General features: G+C 37.4%; 1 protein-coding gene across 6 annotated transcripts in view; it reads left to right on the forward strand.

The window, feature by feature from the left end:
• Positions 1-13,145, forward strand: part of LOC109475793 (cysteine sulfinic acid decarboxylase-like) — a 37,035-nt gene extending 23,890 nt beyond the window's left edge. For all 6 annotated transcript variants that reach the window (XM_019776556.1, XM_019776560.1, XM_019776557.1 and 3 more), the window contains exons 3-14: positions 6,435-6,525; positions 7,042-7,148; positions 7,324-7,439; positions 7,940-8,019; positions 8,427-8,481; positions 9,194-9,310; positions 9,649-9,795; positions 10,212-10,411; positions 10,797-10,851; positions 11,187-11,276; positions 11,825-11,917; positions 12,513-13,145. In XM_019776556.1, the coding sequence (XP_019632115.1) occupies positions 6,435-6,525; positions 7,042-7,148; positions 7,324-7,439; positions 7,940-8,019; positions 8,427-8,481; positions 9,194-9,310; positions 9,649-9,795; positions 10,212-10,411; positions 10,797-10,851; positions 11,187-11,276; positions 11,825-11,917; positions 12,513-12,593 (1,232 nt within the window). In that variant the 3' untranslated portion in view covers positions 12,594-13,145. The remainder of the gene's footprint in view (positions 1-6,434; positions 6,526-7,041; positions 7,149-7,323; positions 7,440-7,939; positions 8,020-8,426; positions 8,482-9,193; positions 9,311-9,648; positions 9,796-10,211; positions 10,412-10,796; positions 10,852-11,186; positions 11,277-11,824; positions 11,918-12,512) is intronic.
• The last annotated feature ends 2,660 nt before the right edge of the window (positions 13,146-15,805 follow it).

Consider the following 15,805-nt stretch of genomic DNA (forward strand, 5'->3'; position numbering starts at 1 on the left):
GATTGGATTTTTGGTCAACGTTGCATCAGACTTTTGCCTGTTGCAGACGATATCTTTTCCTAGATAACTTTTGGAAACTACAGACAGAATGTTAACCTTATATACGCAAATACGACCTTATATGAGAAATTCTGCTGAAGTGCTATGCACAATACATTATGCCACATTGGTTTCACACAGGTGCAGTACATTCTGCCGACATGCTTACTTTCATCAAATTTGTAAATTAGCCATTGAACAATCTTTCCACACAGAATAATTCATTGTCTAACGTTATATGATATATGATATGAAAGTGAACTTAAGTCCTGTGTACATAAGAGCATCAGTTCTGTGATGTCATCTGCAAAAATGTAATTTCTGCCACCAGTGCACAACTTAAGCTTTGGAATCTGGGAGATTTTACAGTTATGTTATTTAAAACAATTATCATCAATTTGCAACTACAAGACTGTGGTATAATGCATTTCAAATATACCCAGTTTATCAATCTACATTAAAGTACAAAGAGAATTGGATAATTCATCATTGTTAATTATTTTTTATAATGAAGTCTGAAGGCATAGAAGTACCTTAAGATAAACTTAGTACCAATAAGACTTAATTATTATCAATGACTATAAATTATCTTCAATGCAATACTGTTAAGTATAACTTTGTACAAAGCGTTGTAAGTTTCATGGCTACAATGTATACTTGTTAACTTTTTAAAAGAACAAAATTAGAACAGGTCCTGCCTCCTTTTGGGAGGTAAACAAACATGTAGTTTTTATAGTCTTCTGAAAGTATCACCATGTCATCTATCTCTGTTGAATTTTGGAAATTGACAGTTTTGGCACTTGACTACATTGTAGGTATGCAGATGCTGTCTTCCCTGTCCTTGTTGCTGTGTTCAGTGATAGGTTATTGTCAGAAAATGTTGAGAAGTTAATTCTTACAGGTAAATCATGGTGACATTAATCATAAAGTAGACAACTCAGATAGCCAGGGACCTCAACTGTCAGTCAAGGTTTGTGAAACACCCGAACCCATGCCAAAACCAGGCCGCCAGCTAACCTAACACACAAACCACAAGGCTAAAAGACCTGTTGGACTGGTCAGTTGGTAGCACTTGAACTTCACTGTTCCAGCTAGTAGATTTTCTCCAAGTCAGTGAAAGTCAGTTTGCTTATAAAGTTTTGCAACAATTAGGCCACACCGACTTAATTTATGGATGACATCCACGCGCACATTGATTTTCGCCTGATCTCAAAAAAAAAAAAAAGATCAAGTCTTCCGAGGCTCTGGCCTGGCTTTAGGCCCGGGTAGTCCATGGTAGTATGAAGTGACAACGAAGCCGGTGGTTACTCTGGAGGACGGCACTCAGGCTAACGAAGGTCCACGACTCAAGAACTCAGTACATACGTACAGTGTCTATTCATAAACTCCACAAAAAGCCAGCATGTGCCGGCTTCTCGTATATATCGCTATGTAATGCTGCAAAGTCACAATACCGACTTTGTATTACTGTGGTTTAGTAGCGTTTTTATTTTTGGCTGGATTTTTTTTTTTTTTTTCGCCCACGCGCACTAGTTTGTGGGTCTTCAGAGGATGTCATCCATAAAATTAAGTCAGTGTGGCCTTATAAAAATTTAGGATAAATGGGGTTTTTAAGGAACATTTCAGCACCAGGTGAGTGGAATGTTTTCCCCTTTTTCTCTCTCAGAATCTTATTCTTAATAGATTTTGTATCTTTCACAATCCTGGAAATTAATTTATCGGCCAAAGGAACAAACTGCAATGCAAACCAGACATTTGTTTTAGAGCCCACACTGAGCTCCATTCCCCCTACGTCACTTTGTCAGAAAATGATTCTTGTATTTACTGACTGACTCGCTCACTACTTTTGTCTGCCACTGAACCCTGAAGCAGCTTGAAAGGCCTCACTAACCTTCTGACCTTCCACTGTTCCCATCATGCATTTACTTCATTAGAACTGACAACCTCCGTGTAGGGAAATATACTGGGTCACTCTCATTATCTATCTCATTGGGAATTCTTTGGGAAAAGGCACCACGCTTGGTTACACTCCTACATTCTGACACACGTGTTCCTACTTGTGCACACCAATATATTTTGACAACTCTGGTCCTGTGTTTCCCAACAAGCCTAAACACAGGGGTGTTGTAAATAGATCTATAATCTCCACCACTCTTGTTTGTCACACAAAGTTTTTCCTTTTACTATAATAGACATATCTCTTTCTACATGCTTTTTATATCAAAAGTTGCATATTACCAAATAGGTAACCAAAAATACACGGAGTACCGCTATATACTCTGCATCCAGAAGTTAAAATACAGACATTAGATGGCACAATGGAAAAAATTCAGTTTGTAATTCTCAATGATCATTGGTCATTCTATGTCTAAAATTTTAAATTGTAAAATTGCAATGTATACATTCCAACACAAACAATCAAACGGGCAGCCATGGTAGTAATGTGTTTAACCTTTGACCTGACAGGTGTCCAATCAATCCTTCAAACACCCTCTGTCCTGTCTACTGGCTTTTAACTCCACTGTGATCCTAATGACTGGGTCAAAGGTCTGCAGTAGGAATACTACTATGACAGTAACTGTAAAAGTTGAAATATTTGCAGTGGTTTTAGTTTGCAATTTTTGAGGTGACCTCTCCACATCGATAATAAACTTTTTTCCACAAATATCTACTGTGAAGTAAACAAGCAGGCATAAGTTAATCTACAGTATGAGTGAAAATGGAATCATCAGAACTTGGTAACAGTCAATGAGAAAACACTAATATTTGTAATGTGCCAAAAACTGGCAGTTATTAAAGGCATCCAATTCAATTTCAGGGCAACAAAAATGGAAACATTCTGAATAAAGTAATCTGTATGGTATTACACATACTACCGAATAACAGCACATTTGCATCAGAATTTCATTCTATGGATGTTTAAAACAGCACAGAAACAAGCCCCAAAACGAGCCCCTTTTTAGGGTGATACCCCAAAAGTCAGTCCAGGATTCTACCAGTAACTGTTGCCCATCACACTTTTCTGAATTTTTGTTCCGTGAATGTCAATATAACGTTACATTGGGATATTGTTGTTTCAACTCAGTATGTTGATATGAAGTGACTTTAATATCAACTTCGAAAAGTATGGTTTTCAAGCCCTGAAAAAAGTGTGTTTAAAAGGCAGGTTTGAAAGCCTTGCCAGGTGAAGAGCCAGTTTCAGAGCATGATTACCCATCGCTGTCCAGTACTGCAACATTTGAAGTCTGGGAATAATTGATTGAGTTCCGTGTGCCAGCTACTTCATAACTGTCAATTTAACACTTAAGAGGGTAACTCATTATACACGCTGCGTTAGCCCTTCACAAAGACTGGTACAAAAGCATTGATACACCCTGGGTTAGCCATAATTTGACATCACATACAGTACCTCATATGGCCAAGCCTTAGGCCATATCAATTTAATTTGTTGGTTCTCTGACAAATTTACAAACTAAAGAAATTTCTTAGTCCTAGAAATAACAGTAGGTAAATTTGTTATTCACTCACACACTCATTGAAACATATTTAAAGTTGATATTTAGAATCTATGTAGGCATTGCCTCCAAAAAAAATTCAACATCCAAAGTTAAAAAGCACCATTCACATAATCTGACATTCTGCCTAAAAACTTTCAAATATTTTAGGGATGCAGGATATACCTATATATATATACATATATATATACTGAATCCCTGCAATATTTGAGAATTTCTAGACTCTAAGTCTTAATTGTTCATGTGCTTCTGTGGAAGTTGTGAATGTTTCACTACAGTCTGCCCGGTGCATTATTGTACGCACTAGAAATGTTCTTATCACCTTGTTCAATACTCCTTCAGAAGTATATAAATGCCTGCGTTAATCACGGCTCGGAAATGTTCCTCCGACTGAAGTAATAACGCTCTGTCTGGGTACTAAATGCAGGTAATTTATTTTCCCTGATGAAAGTCTCTGATAGGGAGGGATAAAGACTGTTATGAATGACTGATGTCCCCACTGGTATCAGTCAATGGACTTATCAAGTCTTCCCACCACCCTATCAATTCTCCCCAACCACCGCTCTGTTTGCCGCTTCTGATTTTTAATATCGACTGGACCCGGAGAAAAATGATGGGATTAAGATGTCAGACCTCCTTTGAGTCTACTAAATGGCGCAGTCTTTATCGGGCTACTTTTGTCTGAAAGTCGAGCATTCTTCATTGACTAGAAATAAGGCAGGGATGACTTATTCCTCAGGTTATTGCATATGTAAAACATGTGGAGCCAGACTGATAGAGAAGAAAAGAGTTAATGAGCTAAGAAATTAGCTGTCTCTTAATTAAAGCTCATTATTATGGGTTATTTTGGATACAGGATAAGTTAAATACATACGTTAAGCGAAGTTGTTCATTAGCTACATCTTGCAGTTTCTTTATGTATGCTGTGGGACAGTAGCTCAAACTTATGGAAAAGAGGACCACTTTTTTCTGAGTACTTGTTCAAAAGTATGGTTAAAATACAGGCAGTTATAGCAACCTAAAACTTACTTTAAAGAGCTGAAGACATTTTCTCCTTTCAAAGTGTAAGAAGCAAGAAGTTAAAATTTACAGACAAGTTTGGAGCACTTATACATGTATTGGTATCTGGAAGATTAAAAAGGGATAGCATATCTCCACTATTTTTCAATGGATAGTTCTGAACAGGCATTAGACATAAAATGTTAGTTCAGTAAAAGTAGGATCAGATAGAGGTACGAAAGAAAAATTCTGCCAGATTTGCTAACCAAAGACTGCTGCATTCAGAAAAGCACTGTGATATTACAGCCTTCTCAAGAATTGTCTCACACACCAGGATATCTGAAGTGTGCAGAACTTTTGAATTCACTTTGCAATTGTTTTAATGTGGCGGTCTTAAGGCATTTTGCAGAATCAGAGTGCACTACACATCAGTTAAGGTGTGTAGCTGTAATGTGTCCAGACCTGTACCTAAACCCATGTACCTGTACCTAAAATTAGTTTAGATACACAGCTCTACATCAGTTTAGTACATGAAAAGCAATATTGTACGTGTAACTGTTGCCCTGTCATGTTTTACTTTTATCAGTTCCTTGAATTGAAGAAGAGCTACAAGACTGAATGCCTGTGGGGGAGATGTGCTCTTTGGTCAGAGCCTGGCTTTATCTACACTACAGCAGACCACTCTGTAGCTCCAGGGAGGGCTGAATGTTTATAAATTAGCAGGCTGATATCTACCATGAAGTCATTTATGCTGCAGCTTGTTAGATAGTGCCAATATGTGATCTGTTTTCTGCCTCTAGGTGAAGAAAGTTGTACAGATACCGCAGTAGCAGTAGTCACTTCTAAAGTACTTGTACTTAAGTCAGATTCGAGGAAATCCTCAGTTTTTTTATACTAAAAGTACATTTCAATAGAAGAAATTTCTTTTTACAATACAGACACAGTACTTAATGCCATTTTGGTGGTTAAAAAGCAAAGTTCCACAGATTTTTAGATAGAATTCTATGATGTTACATGTACATGTACTTATTCTGAAAGTAGTCCTCTCCTTGGTGCTGAATACATGTAGCCCTTTTCATGGTGCTGAATGGCTGTTCTTAACAGACTCAAATACTGAATATGTGAATTTGCAGCATTCTAGCAACAATTCAGTTAATCAGTGATGATTTTGTGCAGCAGAAGTAAATGGCCATTTTTTCCAAACAAATATCCTAGCCCAGCAAATCAAGCATCTTTTTTCTTAAATGTACCATTTGATGTGCTAAATGCAGCTGTGAATGCAGACCTAATCATAACACAGAAGAGTGCACTTAAGCTGCTTTGTTTTACATTAGCTTCTATGTGTAGACACTTCTGAAATCCTCAAAAATAAGGAGCTTGAGTGAGACAGCTAGATACTAAGAGGTGAAGTGTCTCACAGGATTTTAAAGTGGTACCAGTTTAACATTTGCAAGTCCATTTACTGTATGTTGACAAGGTTGGCTACAACAGACCATACTTGGGCAAAAACATGTTGAGTCTGTGTGTTGCAGCAGACTTTGAAATGTGAAAGCTCTGTTCAGAAATAAATTATCATTTACTATATTTGTGTCCAATGCTTGTCTTATGATTGTGTTACTAGTATACTACTACTAATAAACTAGGATAGAGTACAGTTGATATTAGGATAGGGAGAGAAAAATTTTGAACCAGGCGATATTTCATTCCTAGGTTTTTATAGGGTGCAGATACAATGACACGGATTGTAGTACATGTATATATATATTGTTTATCAAAATTAAAGTTGGTGTTAGGCATATACACATAATAACACTGTCAAAATGCACATTCTTCAGGTATCAATTTGGTTATTTATCGTTTTGTGTCTGTTTGCTTACTCAGGTCACCCCCGTTTCTTCAACCAGCTGTTTTCGGGGCAGAATTCTTACGCCCTGGCAGGCCAGTGGCTCACCGAGACACTCAACACCAGCCAGTGAGTAGAGACACCTTGCAGAAATAGCTAGTACTGCAAAAAATATTTACATTTTTTGGGAATGCATCTATAGCAGCGACACATGTGCTGCAGTGCAATGTGAACCAGTTAGAATTGCCCTGAGTAAGGTGACAGATGGTAGGCTAAATTAAAGAATTGGTGGTGTAAAAGAGTCTATTCTAACTATTCACGGATGGAACAAGCACATGTGTATAATATACTTCTGTGGGTTAATGTTTGCCACTTAAAGTGTGTTACAGTTATCGGCTCATTTGTCTTTTCTTGCAAGTGGTGCAGGACACAGTCTGCTTGACTGGCATTACAACTGCATAAATTGAAACTGCAACATGTCAATAATGTCCAATGACGATCCTCTGGAATTTATCGTTAAGCATTGCCAGGATCCCCCATGCAGACCCTAAAATAACACTGAATTATATGACTAAATGGCTTGTATAGCTGCTCTGAAGTTGAAAGCTACATCTGAGAATATGCTGCTATGTTCCATCTCTACAGATACACCTTTGAGGTTGCCCCAGTCTTCACTATTATGGAGAATGTTGTTCTCCATAAGATGAGAGACATTGTGGGGTACACTGGAGGAGATGGCATCTTCTGTCCAGGTCAGTTCTTCAAATGGGAAAAATTGTTTTCATTACTTTGTGATGAAAAATAACTATTTCGAGGTACTAGTATGCTTTTGACAGCTTGAAGTGGAATTTTCCTGCACTACATGTTATAAGCTTGAGACAGTACCTATACGTCAGCTGTGTCTGCAATAATGTGTTTTCTTGCTAGGTGGCTCTATATCAAACCTGTATGCCCTGAATGTGGCCCGTTATCGCTACATGCCTGACATCAAGAAGACTGGGCTGTTTGGGCTGCCTAGACTCGTGGTTTTTACATCCAAACAGGTGACTTCTTTTTCCATTATTGTTGTTGTTGATTTGTTGATGTTGTTCTTACATATGGCTGCAGGTTAACTCCTCATGGAAGGATCATTGGGGGAAAATATGGTGTGAAAATGAAACAAAAATGCACATAACATTAACAAATGCAAAACTCATATTCAGTTTCGATGCAAGGTCTGTCCTTAGTGCTGAAAACCTGTTAAGGAATCCTGTTTTCTATTTTTAATGTCTGAAGCTGCCCCAAATAGGGTGTTTTATGTCACCATCTAAAATGATGAATGCAACCCCTCCCACTATGCCCAAGCGGGGTTGGCACCTCCAGCCCCAAGATCCATGGAATTGCATCCATGGGAAAGCATACTGTACTTTCTATTTCTGTCTAGGTGTTGGGTGCATTTTGTACTCTTGTAACAGTGCTATAATTCTGAATGCATAAAAACATTTAGCTTAGATTTTGTCTCTATAACAGTTACAGTATTTATGTATATTGGCATTATTTACAGAGCCATTATTCCATCAAGAAAGCTGCTAGTGTCTTGGGGATTGGAACCAACAACGTTGTGTTGGTCAACTGTGATGAAAGGTAAATATCACAAACTTAAGCTGAGTCTTCTGCCACTGCACATCAATGGAGATGGGTTTTACTCTCTCGTCAACACATTTTCTATGTAGCAAAGATTGTCCCCAAAATTATTTACATTACAAAAAGGGTGCACTTTGGTGAGCTTTTGGATACTCAAGAATTGTCAGCAACTTTCTTCAAAGTGGGTTCCTTTTGTTAAAACATTTTAGACAATAATTTTTACCAAGATCAGTCCTGGACATCATGGATTGCACAATTATTGCCAAACTGGATGGAAAAAGCTACAATGTACATGTGCACAGGCTCTCTTAGTTAATACATTACATATAGACTGTTGTGAAGAGAGCAGTTTGTTTGTTTGTTTGTTCAACAGAATTTGTTGTTTGACCGCACTCTTATTCTTCTAGGGGTAAGATGATAACGTCCGACCTTGAGGCACAGATCCTGCGAGTTAAGGCTGAGGTGATGTTTGTGATCATCTGTTTGTGACCTTTGGTGTTCCATGTCTTACCCACACACCTGTCATGTGATTGTCATGTGACTATCATGTGATCGTCATGTGAAAGTTCACAGTGTCATCTGGGTAATCCTGGCAAGAATAGTTTTTTGTCTCAGTATCAGACTAAGTATTTATAATGTATTAAATTTCAAAAGCATCATATGCTAATTCCACAAGTTAGTCCAAGAAACAAGTTACATAGTAATTCTGCTCTTTTCATAGGCCTTTTCTTTTTTGAAATTTGTTCAGAGACTATCAAATAATAACTGACACAGACTATACAAGTATTAAAGTCAGCCTGATTTACCCAGCTGTATCTGTAAACTTGATGAAAATGTACTGTACAGCTTGGTAGGCATTCACATATTGTAAAAGAAAACTTGTTGTGTATAGACTATACTCGTGCAAGACCAATTCCATTCTTAGTTTAGAGGATTTTCCAACAAAACTTAAATTTGAACTAATTTTTAGAAATAGATCTGAAAAATCCTTTAACCTTCTACTTGCCGAGCCAAGTTTGAACTTGTACTTGCCCATCAGTATACGGCATGGAGAAGGTTAATTAAAAACTACAAATGAAATTGGTCTAGCCAACAGTAGCTGTTAGACATTTTAGGTTAGCCACTTTGTTGTCTGTGCTGACGGCGCTGCTTTGTTGTTGTTTCTATTTTGCAGGGCGCTGTTCCGTTCTTTGTGAACTGTACTGCCGGGACCACCGTGCTCGGGGCCTACGATCCTCTGGAGGAGGTTGCCAACGTGTGCGAGAAACACGGACTGTGGATGCACGTTGATGTGAGTGGCTGGCAATGTTTACATTTATTTTCCAGTATGTTCATCCATTTGTTTACAAGTACGGGTGGCCACATTCATTGTAGCCTGTTGCACAATTTCAATGTTGTAGAACTGTCACAAATTCAGCAAGATCATGACAGAGTTGAAAATAGAGGCCTGAGAGGACAACTTGACTCTCACTACTGTTAAGTCATTTTTCATGGGAATTTAATTTCATAAATAAGGCTGCTGACACTCCTCTGCCCCATTTGGATACTGTCTTGCCACTGAAAGGGATCTGGTTGGAGATTAGAAATTTCATATTTTTTAAATAAAGAATGGTTTCATTGTGTTGCCAGGCTGCCTGGGGTGGTGGTGTGATGATGTCACCAAAGTACCGTGCCAGTAGGGTACGCGGCGTGGAGAGGTCTGACTCTATCACGTGGAACCCACACAAGATGATGGGCGCCGGGCAGCAGTGTTCCGCTTTTCTTCTCAAGCACGAGGTAAGGCTGGCAAATTTTCATTTTGTATGAGGATCAGTGCATCCTGCTTTCCGTCATTTGTTGGAATTTTGTCTCTCATGGTGGATAAAAATTTTGCCTAGTTTGTCATCTTTGTGTTGAGATATAGAAAGAGTTGTTATTAGACTAAGCTTAGTCTACCAGCAACATTATGCCACAGTAGGATGTACAAAAAAGTGTGACAAGGAGAGAAAAGTAACAAAATGGTACAAAATAGGAATCAAGAAACAAAGCAGACCACTGATAGCACTAAATACATGTAAAAGCAATGGGAACTGAGCAAAGGACTAAATAGTCAGAGGTAAATGTTGATGCTCTAGTCTATGTAAGGTCTGAAATAAAGAAGTAGGTGGTAAACTGAATGTTTGAAAATGATGTTCTTACTTCTTCCTGGGCAGAACCTCCTACAACATTGTCACGAGGCCAAGGCCAAGTACCTGTTCCAGCAGGACAAGTTCTACGACGTCTCGTACGACACCGGAGACAAGTCCATGCAGTGTGGGCGCAAAGTGGACGTGTTTAAGCTGTGGCTGATGTGGAAGGCGAAGGGTAACCAGGGCTTTCACCAGGACATGGACGCTATCTTCGACAAGACGAGGTAAAGAACTAACTAGAAATCTAACATTTGCAAAGCAAATGCATAATGTTTACCTTCACATAAGAAAGGTAACAACAAAGTACTGCTCAGAGTTTATTCTTACTCAAATACTCTTACTCTCCCACTCTGGCCTACAACTTGCTTCATAATGTAACAATACCACATCACCTGTTACCATGATGACAGCTATCTGGTTCAGGTCGTTGACCTTTTTTGTTTGGAGAAGAGGAAGAAACCAAACAAAAACAAAATGTTTTTCTTCTGTGAAGGTAAAAAACTACAGGTGGCAAGCAGTCCCATTTTGCACCCTTCAGAAAGGAAAATGATTATGATATACATGTATATATTTATATTATATTCATTAATTTATTTTTTGTTTTCACAGGTACCTAGTGGAAAAAGTGAAGGCCAGGGAAGGCTTCAAGTTGGTTCTTGATGAGGTGAGGCTGGTCACACAACTTAGGGATTGAACACCACATAAAATTTAACAAGGAGGAAAATTGAAAAAGTCTGCTCAATTGTTTTGAAAGAAGAAGACTTTGCCCTTGTGTGTATGTGTACTTCTGTACAAATACATTTCTAAATATTTGCATTTTAGTAACTTTACAAAAAAGAAGCTTCATTCCTCGAGCCTTCATTCCTCAATGTCTTTTCTTCTCAAGTCTGCTCTAATATAACTCTACATTATTCTTCTATGTATCCTAATTTTGTTGTTAGACCAGTTAAAGCTGTATTTATGATGATAAATTTAATTTCTTGATACCCCCCTCCCCAGCCCGAGTGCAGCAACGTCTGTTTCTGGTACATTCCGCCCAGTCTGCGAGGGAAGGAGGACGAAGCAGACTACAAGGACAAACTGCACCAGGTCAGACTTCAGAATACGTTACACAAGGTGTAATACACACAGGGCCAGGGCAATGTCCATCTCAGTATCATTAGCCCTTGGGCCACACAGCAGTGTGAGCATAGATGATGCTGTAGCAGGGGATAGTACACTGGCAGTGGTGTGTGTTCAACTTCCATACCTTTCCAGTTAGAGTAAGTGTACTATGCAGTAATTAAGTAGGTATTGGTATCAATTGCAAGGACAATTGAACCCCTAACCTATCACAATTGTAAACAGGATATTGCACTGGTGACTACAGATCACCCCTTATATTAAATGCCAGCCTTTTACATTACAAGTCCAGGTTTTATGCCTTATGCAGATTTTGACAACTGGATCAAGAATTAAGTCATCAAAATGACTGTTGTATTACATACATGTATCTTTCTCTAATCTTAAAGTTAAATGTCAGACTCTCTGGAGCCATTTTTTCACTATAAACAGAGAAGAACCTTGAAAGGCCACGAAAGCAGCTATATGACGTTGTAGACTGTTGAAGCTGAATTTGTAGGTCTGCTTTGTTGCAGGTTGCACCGAAGATCAAGGAGAGAATGGTGTTGTCAGGTACCATGCTGGTCGGGTACCAACCTTTGGGCAACAAGCCTAACTTCTTCCGACAGGTACAGTGTGCATTTTCTGGATATTTCTTGCACTGAATGTTACATTGTATAGTTACAACTATTCAGGTATATGGTATTCTCTACCAGTACTGAAAGTTTAACTGAATATCATCATAGCATCAAATGTTAACTGATTAATATTTCTGACGAAATCAAGTTGCTCCTGATTTTAAAGGCATCCAATGCAATTTCAGGCAAAACAAAAAAATATTCTGGACAACAAAATCTGTCTGATATTGACATTTACTACCATATAATAGCACCTTCTCATCATCATTTCATACGAGCATTTGAAAAACCAAATAGCCCTTTATTTTTTGGGTACCACCCAAAAATTGCAAGAACCAGCCTACGATACAAGACAAGGAAACGTTTTCCATCAGCAGATTTTTGCCTCACAAATATGTACAAGTCATGTAGATCGCTATGGGACAGGATCAACTTACTACATTGCAAATGACCAGAAAATTGAATTTGAACATCCCATTTTGCCACCCTGAAGTTGCACTGGATGCCTTTACAATGAAAAGTTACTCACAAATGTAGTCTACCATAACAATACCAACTGAAGTTTGTAAATAATGGTTTCTTACAGGTGTTCTCGAGCCCTACTGTGACGGAGGAAGACCTGGACTTCCTGGTAGACGAGATTGAACGTCTCGGTGAGGACTTGTAATTGGGACAAACAGAACAGCTGTACTAGTGAGAGACCAACAAAGAACATCCGTGTGATACCTTCTTAGCAAACTTAGGGTGACGTCCCATTGTGAAATGCTGCAGAGATGTTCTTTTTTGTTCATTAATGTCTGTAACACTGTATACATAGTGTAGTTGAATTTATAGACTACTATTACTTATTAATAAGAAGTGTGAAGTTTCTTTCAATAGACAGATGTTGTCACAAAACCACATCTTCTTGTCTCTAGTTTAGGAAAACCAGATGCGATGTTTTAGAATCCTTCAAGGACACTGTCTAGAAACTGCATCCATCTACTTTCTACTTCAAATTCCTAACTTTTGTGTTTTGCTTGTCTTACAAAATGTAGTGTTGCTCTTATTTTGCTGAGAAATGTATTGTATCAATACAGTTTGGCCAGAAAAGTCAGTCCATCTGGTTATGAACAAAGGTGTATTATGAGAAGCAATTTTTACAGTGAATTTCTTTTGCTGTTTTACAAAACAGTTGATGTGGTAAGGTTGTTGAAGACTTTGTCACATTGTGCTTGTTATACATTTTTGTACATGGTATGAATATTACAATTACTGCTTCTTTCTTTTCACATGATAAACTATCATTCACAAAATCTCTTGACAGTAAATTAAATATAACAAGAAATCAAAGATCTCATTCCTACATTTTTGCAATATTTCTAAATCTTGTTACATTCATTGCTGTGCATTTTTCATTGCTGGTCTATGCATTTTCCCATTGGATCCCATAAGACAACATGCACGCATATGGCAAGAAGTGAAGACAGGACATGTGATAACCTTTTCTGGGACTTTTGACCTAACTTCCTGTTAGTGTGCCCTTAATATAATATATAACTATGGAAACACAGGCAATCACACGTAGTCACACAGAAAACAAATTTCTGTCCACGAAGGTAAAACTTTTGTGCAGAATATGCAAGCTGACTGTATGTTAAACTTGAATAGAAATTTTCGTAAAAACTGACTCAACTTTAAATGCCTAAAACTCAATCTGACCACGTGTAAAAATTTACACCAAAAAAGTCACATCAACATTGCAACCTCATGTTTCACAGTTAAACTTTCTGTTAAATTAAATCCTTTTCATTTGGAAAACTTTTTAACGAAACACTTAACACTACAATGTACCTGGGGCACAACTGATAGTAATATCAAAGACATACAATTGTAATGTCCTTGGTAATATGCAGGACATACAAATCCCTGCAATTATATGTGTAGTCAACATTTGTAGCTTACTCATTATAAAATTATTGTAGTAATACCACCTACTCAGGCGACAATGTATATCTTTCTCATGATAACAAAATCCAACAAACAATGTACATGTAGCAAAAGGGATGGATATCTGTCTAAGACTGTATTTTAACCAAGACTAGTACAATGTACTACATGTAGATATACCTTGAGGGTGTGTTTTAGCAGTAGTGTATTGAGTGCCCAAAGTATAAACAAAGAATACAATAGTTGATGTGTGTATAGTCTGACAGCAAAATAGTGTATTTTCCTATAGAAGAAAACATTGTTTTCTACGTCTTGTACATGACATTGACTGTGTGTATGTACAAAGAAGTGATTGAAAATCATGTCTGCTGAACATATCGTGTAGTTGCAACCAATACTCAAGACAAAGAACAGTATCCAACGGATGTGAATTTGCTTCAATAGTTTCTTGTTGATTAGATGGAAAATGTACTGCATGTGTATTCCCACCTGATGACCAATGAAAAGGCACCATATAGTCACATGACCTATCTATCAGTGCTGTTAAAAACAGTTTCTAGTAATGTTCTTTCTCTTGTTTTGTCCTCACTGTAGACTTGCTTGCTTTTTTTTGTTTTTAGGAAAGTGTCAGAATTATCAATCATACTTATTACTGACACAAAAATCTAAAAGAGAGGTGCTGTAGTAGAATGTGCCATAGTATCAAGAAATCAAGCCTCCCAGTATTAAATTAAGAGACATTTTATTTAAGTACTTATGTTAAATCATGGAGGTAAAAGAGCTCCATGGTTACATGGACCATTAATTTTTATATAGACTATTGTTTTGGCATAGTTATTGGTGGATTTTCCTTATACTAGTTACATGTCTTATGCCAAGACAGTGTATTATGCTTGACTTTAAAAAGGCCCCACCTATTAGTCATACAATGTATCACTCGTACATTAGTCTTTACTTAAATTTCGAATTCTTACTCTAGAAATAGGTCAAAGGTCAGCTGTTGCTATGGTAATGACCTTTCATACCACACCCTTATTTTGTTCACTTCACATGTAGTGTGGCTGGATGAAATATGGATGGTGTTGTGAAATAAAGTGGACTGTTGTGCAAGCAAAATACTGGGTACTTGTTTGTGGTCAGTGAGTTTTCCTTCATTAGCTTGAAATTCATTCTCAGTCACTGAAGTTAGTGGATACTGTCTAAAATGTCTGACCATTCAGAGAATCAAGTCAGTTGCTTGATTTTATTTAAACTAAACTAAAACATTTTTTTAATTAAACTTCAATATCCTGTTTTTTTATTATCTGTCATAATTTGAAACATTCATAATTCATCAGCTGAAAAGGTTAACATCATTTGACGAAGGTATGAGATCGTGGAACTCTAGTTTATGTACTAGTATTTAATTCGGCTTACAACTGACAGGGTTGCCCAACAAGTAATAATGCGAAAATGATATTCTTTCTTGTGTTGATGTACATGCTAAGATTAGCTAACTGACCCGACATACTGACAGAACTATTGTTTTATGTTTAAAAGTTCAACTTTTATTTGACTTGAGTTAAAAGCAATTTAAACTCGAATAACAATTGAGATATACATGTATACATGTACCATTTAACATATAATAATAATACAGTAGCCTGGGTTTACTGATTTTGACAGTGCAACTTATTGACAGACTTCTTGCTATACATGAATATGATTATTATTTTGGTCCACATGTTTTGCAATGTTTCTAAATGAACAATCAACACTTACCTACATGTTACATAGCTAAACTGTTATAATGCTGGTACGTCAAAAGCTAAAACTGTGTGATACTTTAGTTCACATGGAATTATATCACAACTAAGGTAGCCCCTTTGAAGGAGAACCTTGGACTTTGAATCATGAACCGCCCAAACAAAATGTGCTTTACTGTTAAACAATATTTAAGCCTTGTTGCAG

This window comes from Branchiostoma belcheri, unplaced genomic scaffold, assembly GCF_001625305.1.
Source record: "Branchiostoma belcheri isolate BF01 breed outbred unplaced genomic scaffold, Haploidv18h27 scaffold35, whole genome shotgun sequence".
In the NCBI taxonomy this organism is placed as follows: Eukaryota; Metazoa; Chordata; class Leptocardii; order Amphioxiformes; family Branchiostomatidae; genus Branchiostoma; species Branchiostoma belcheri.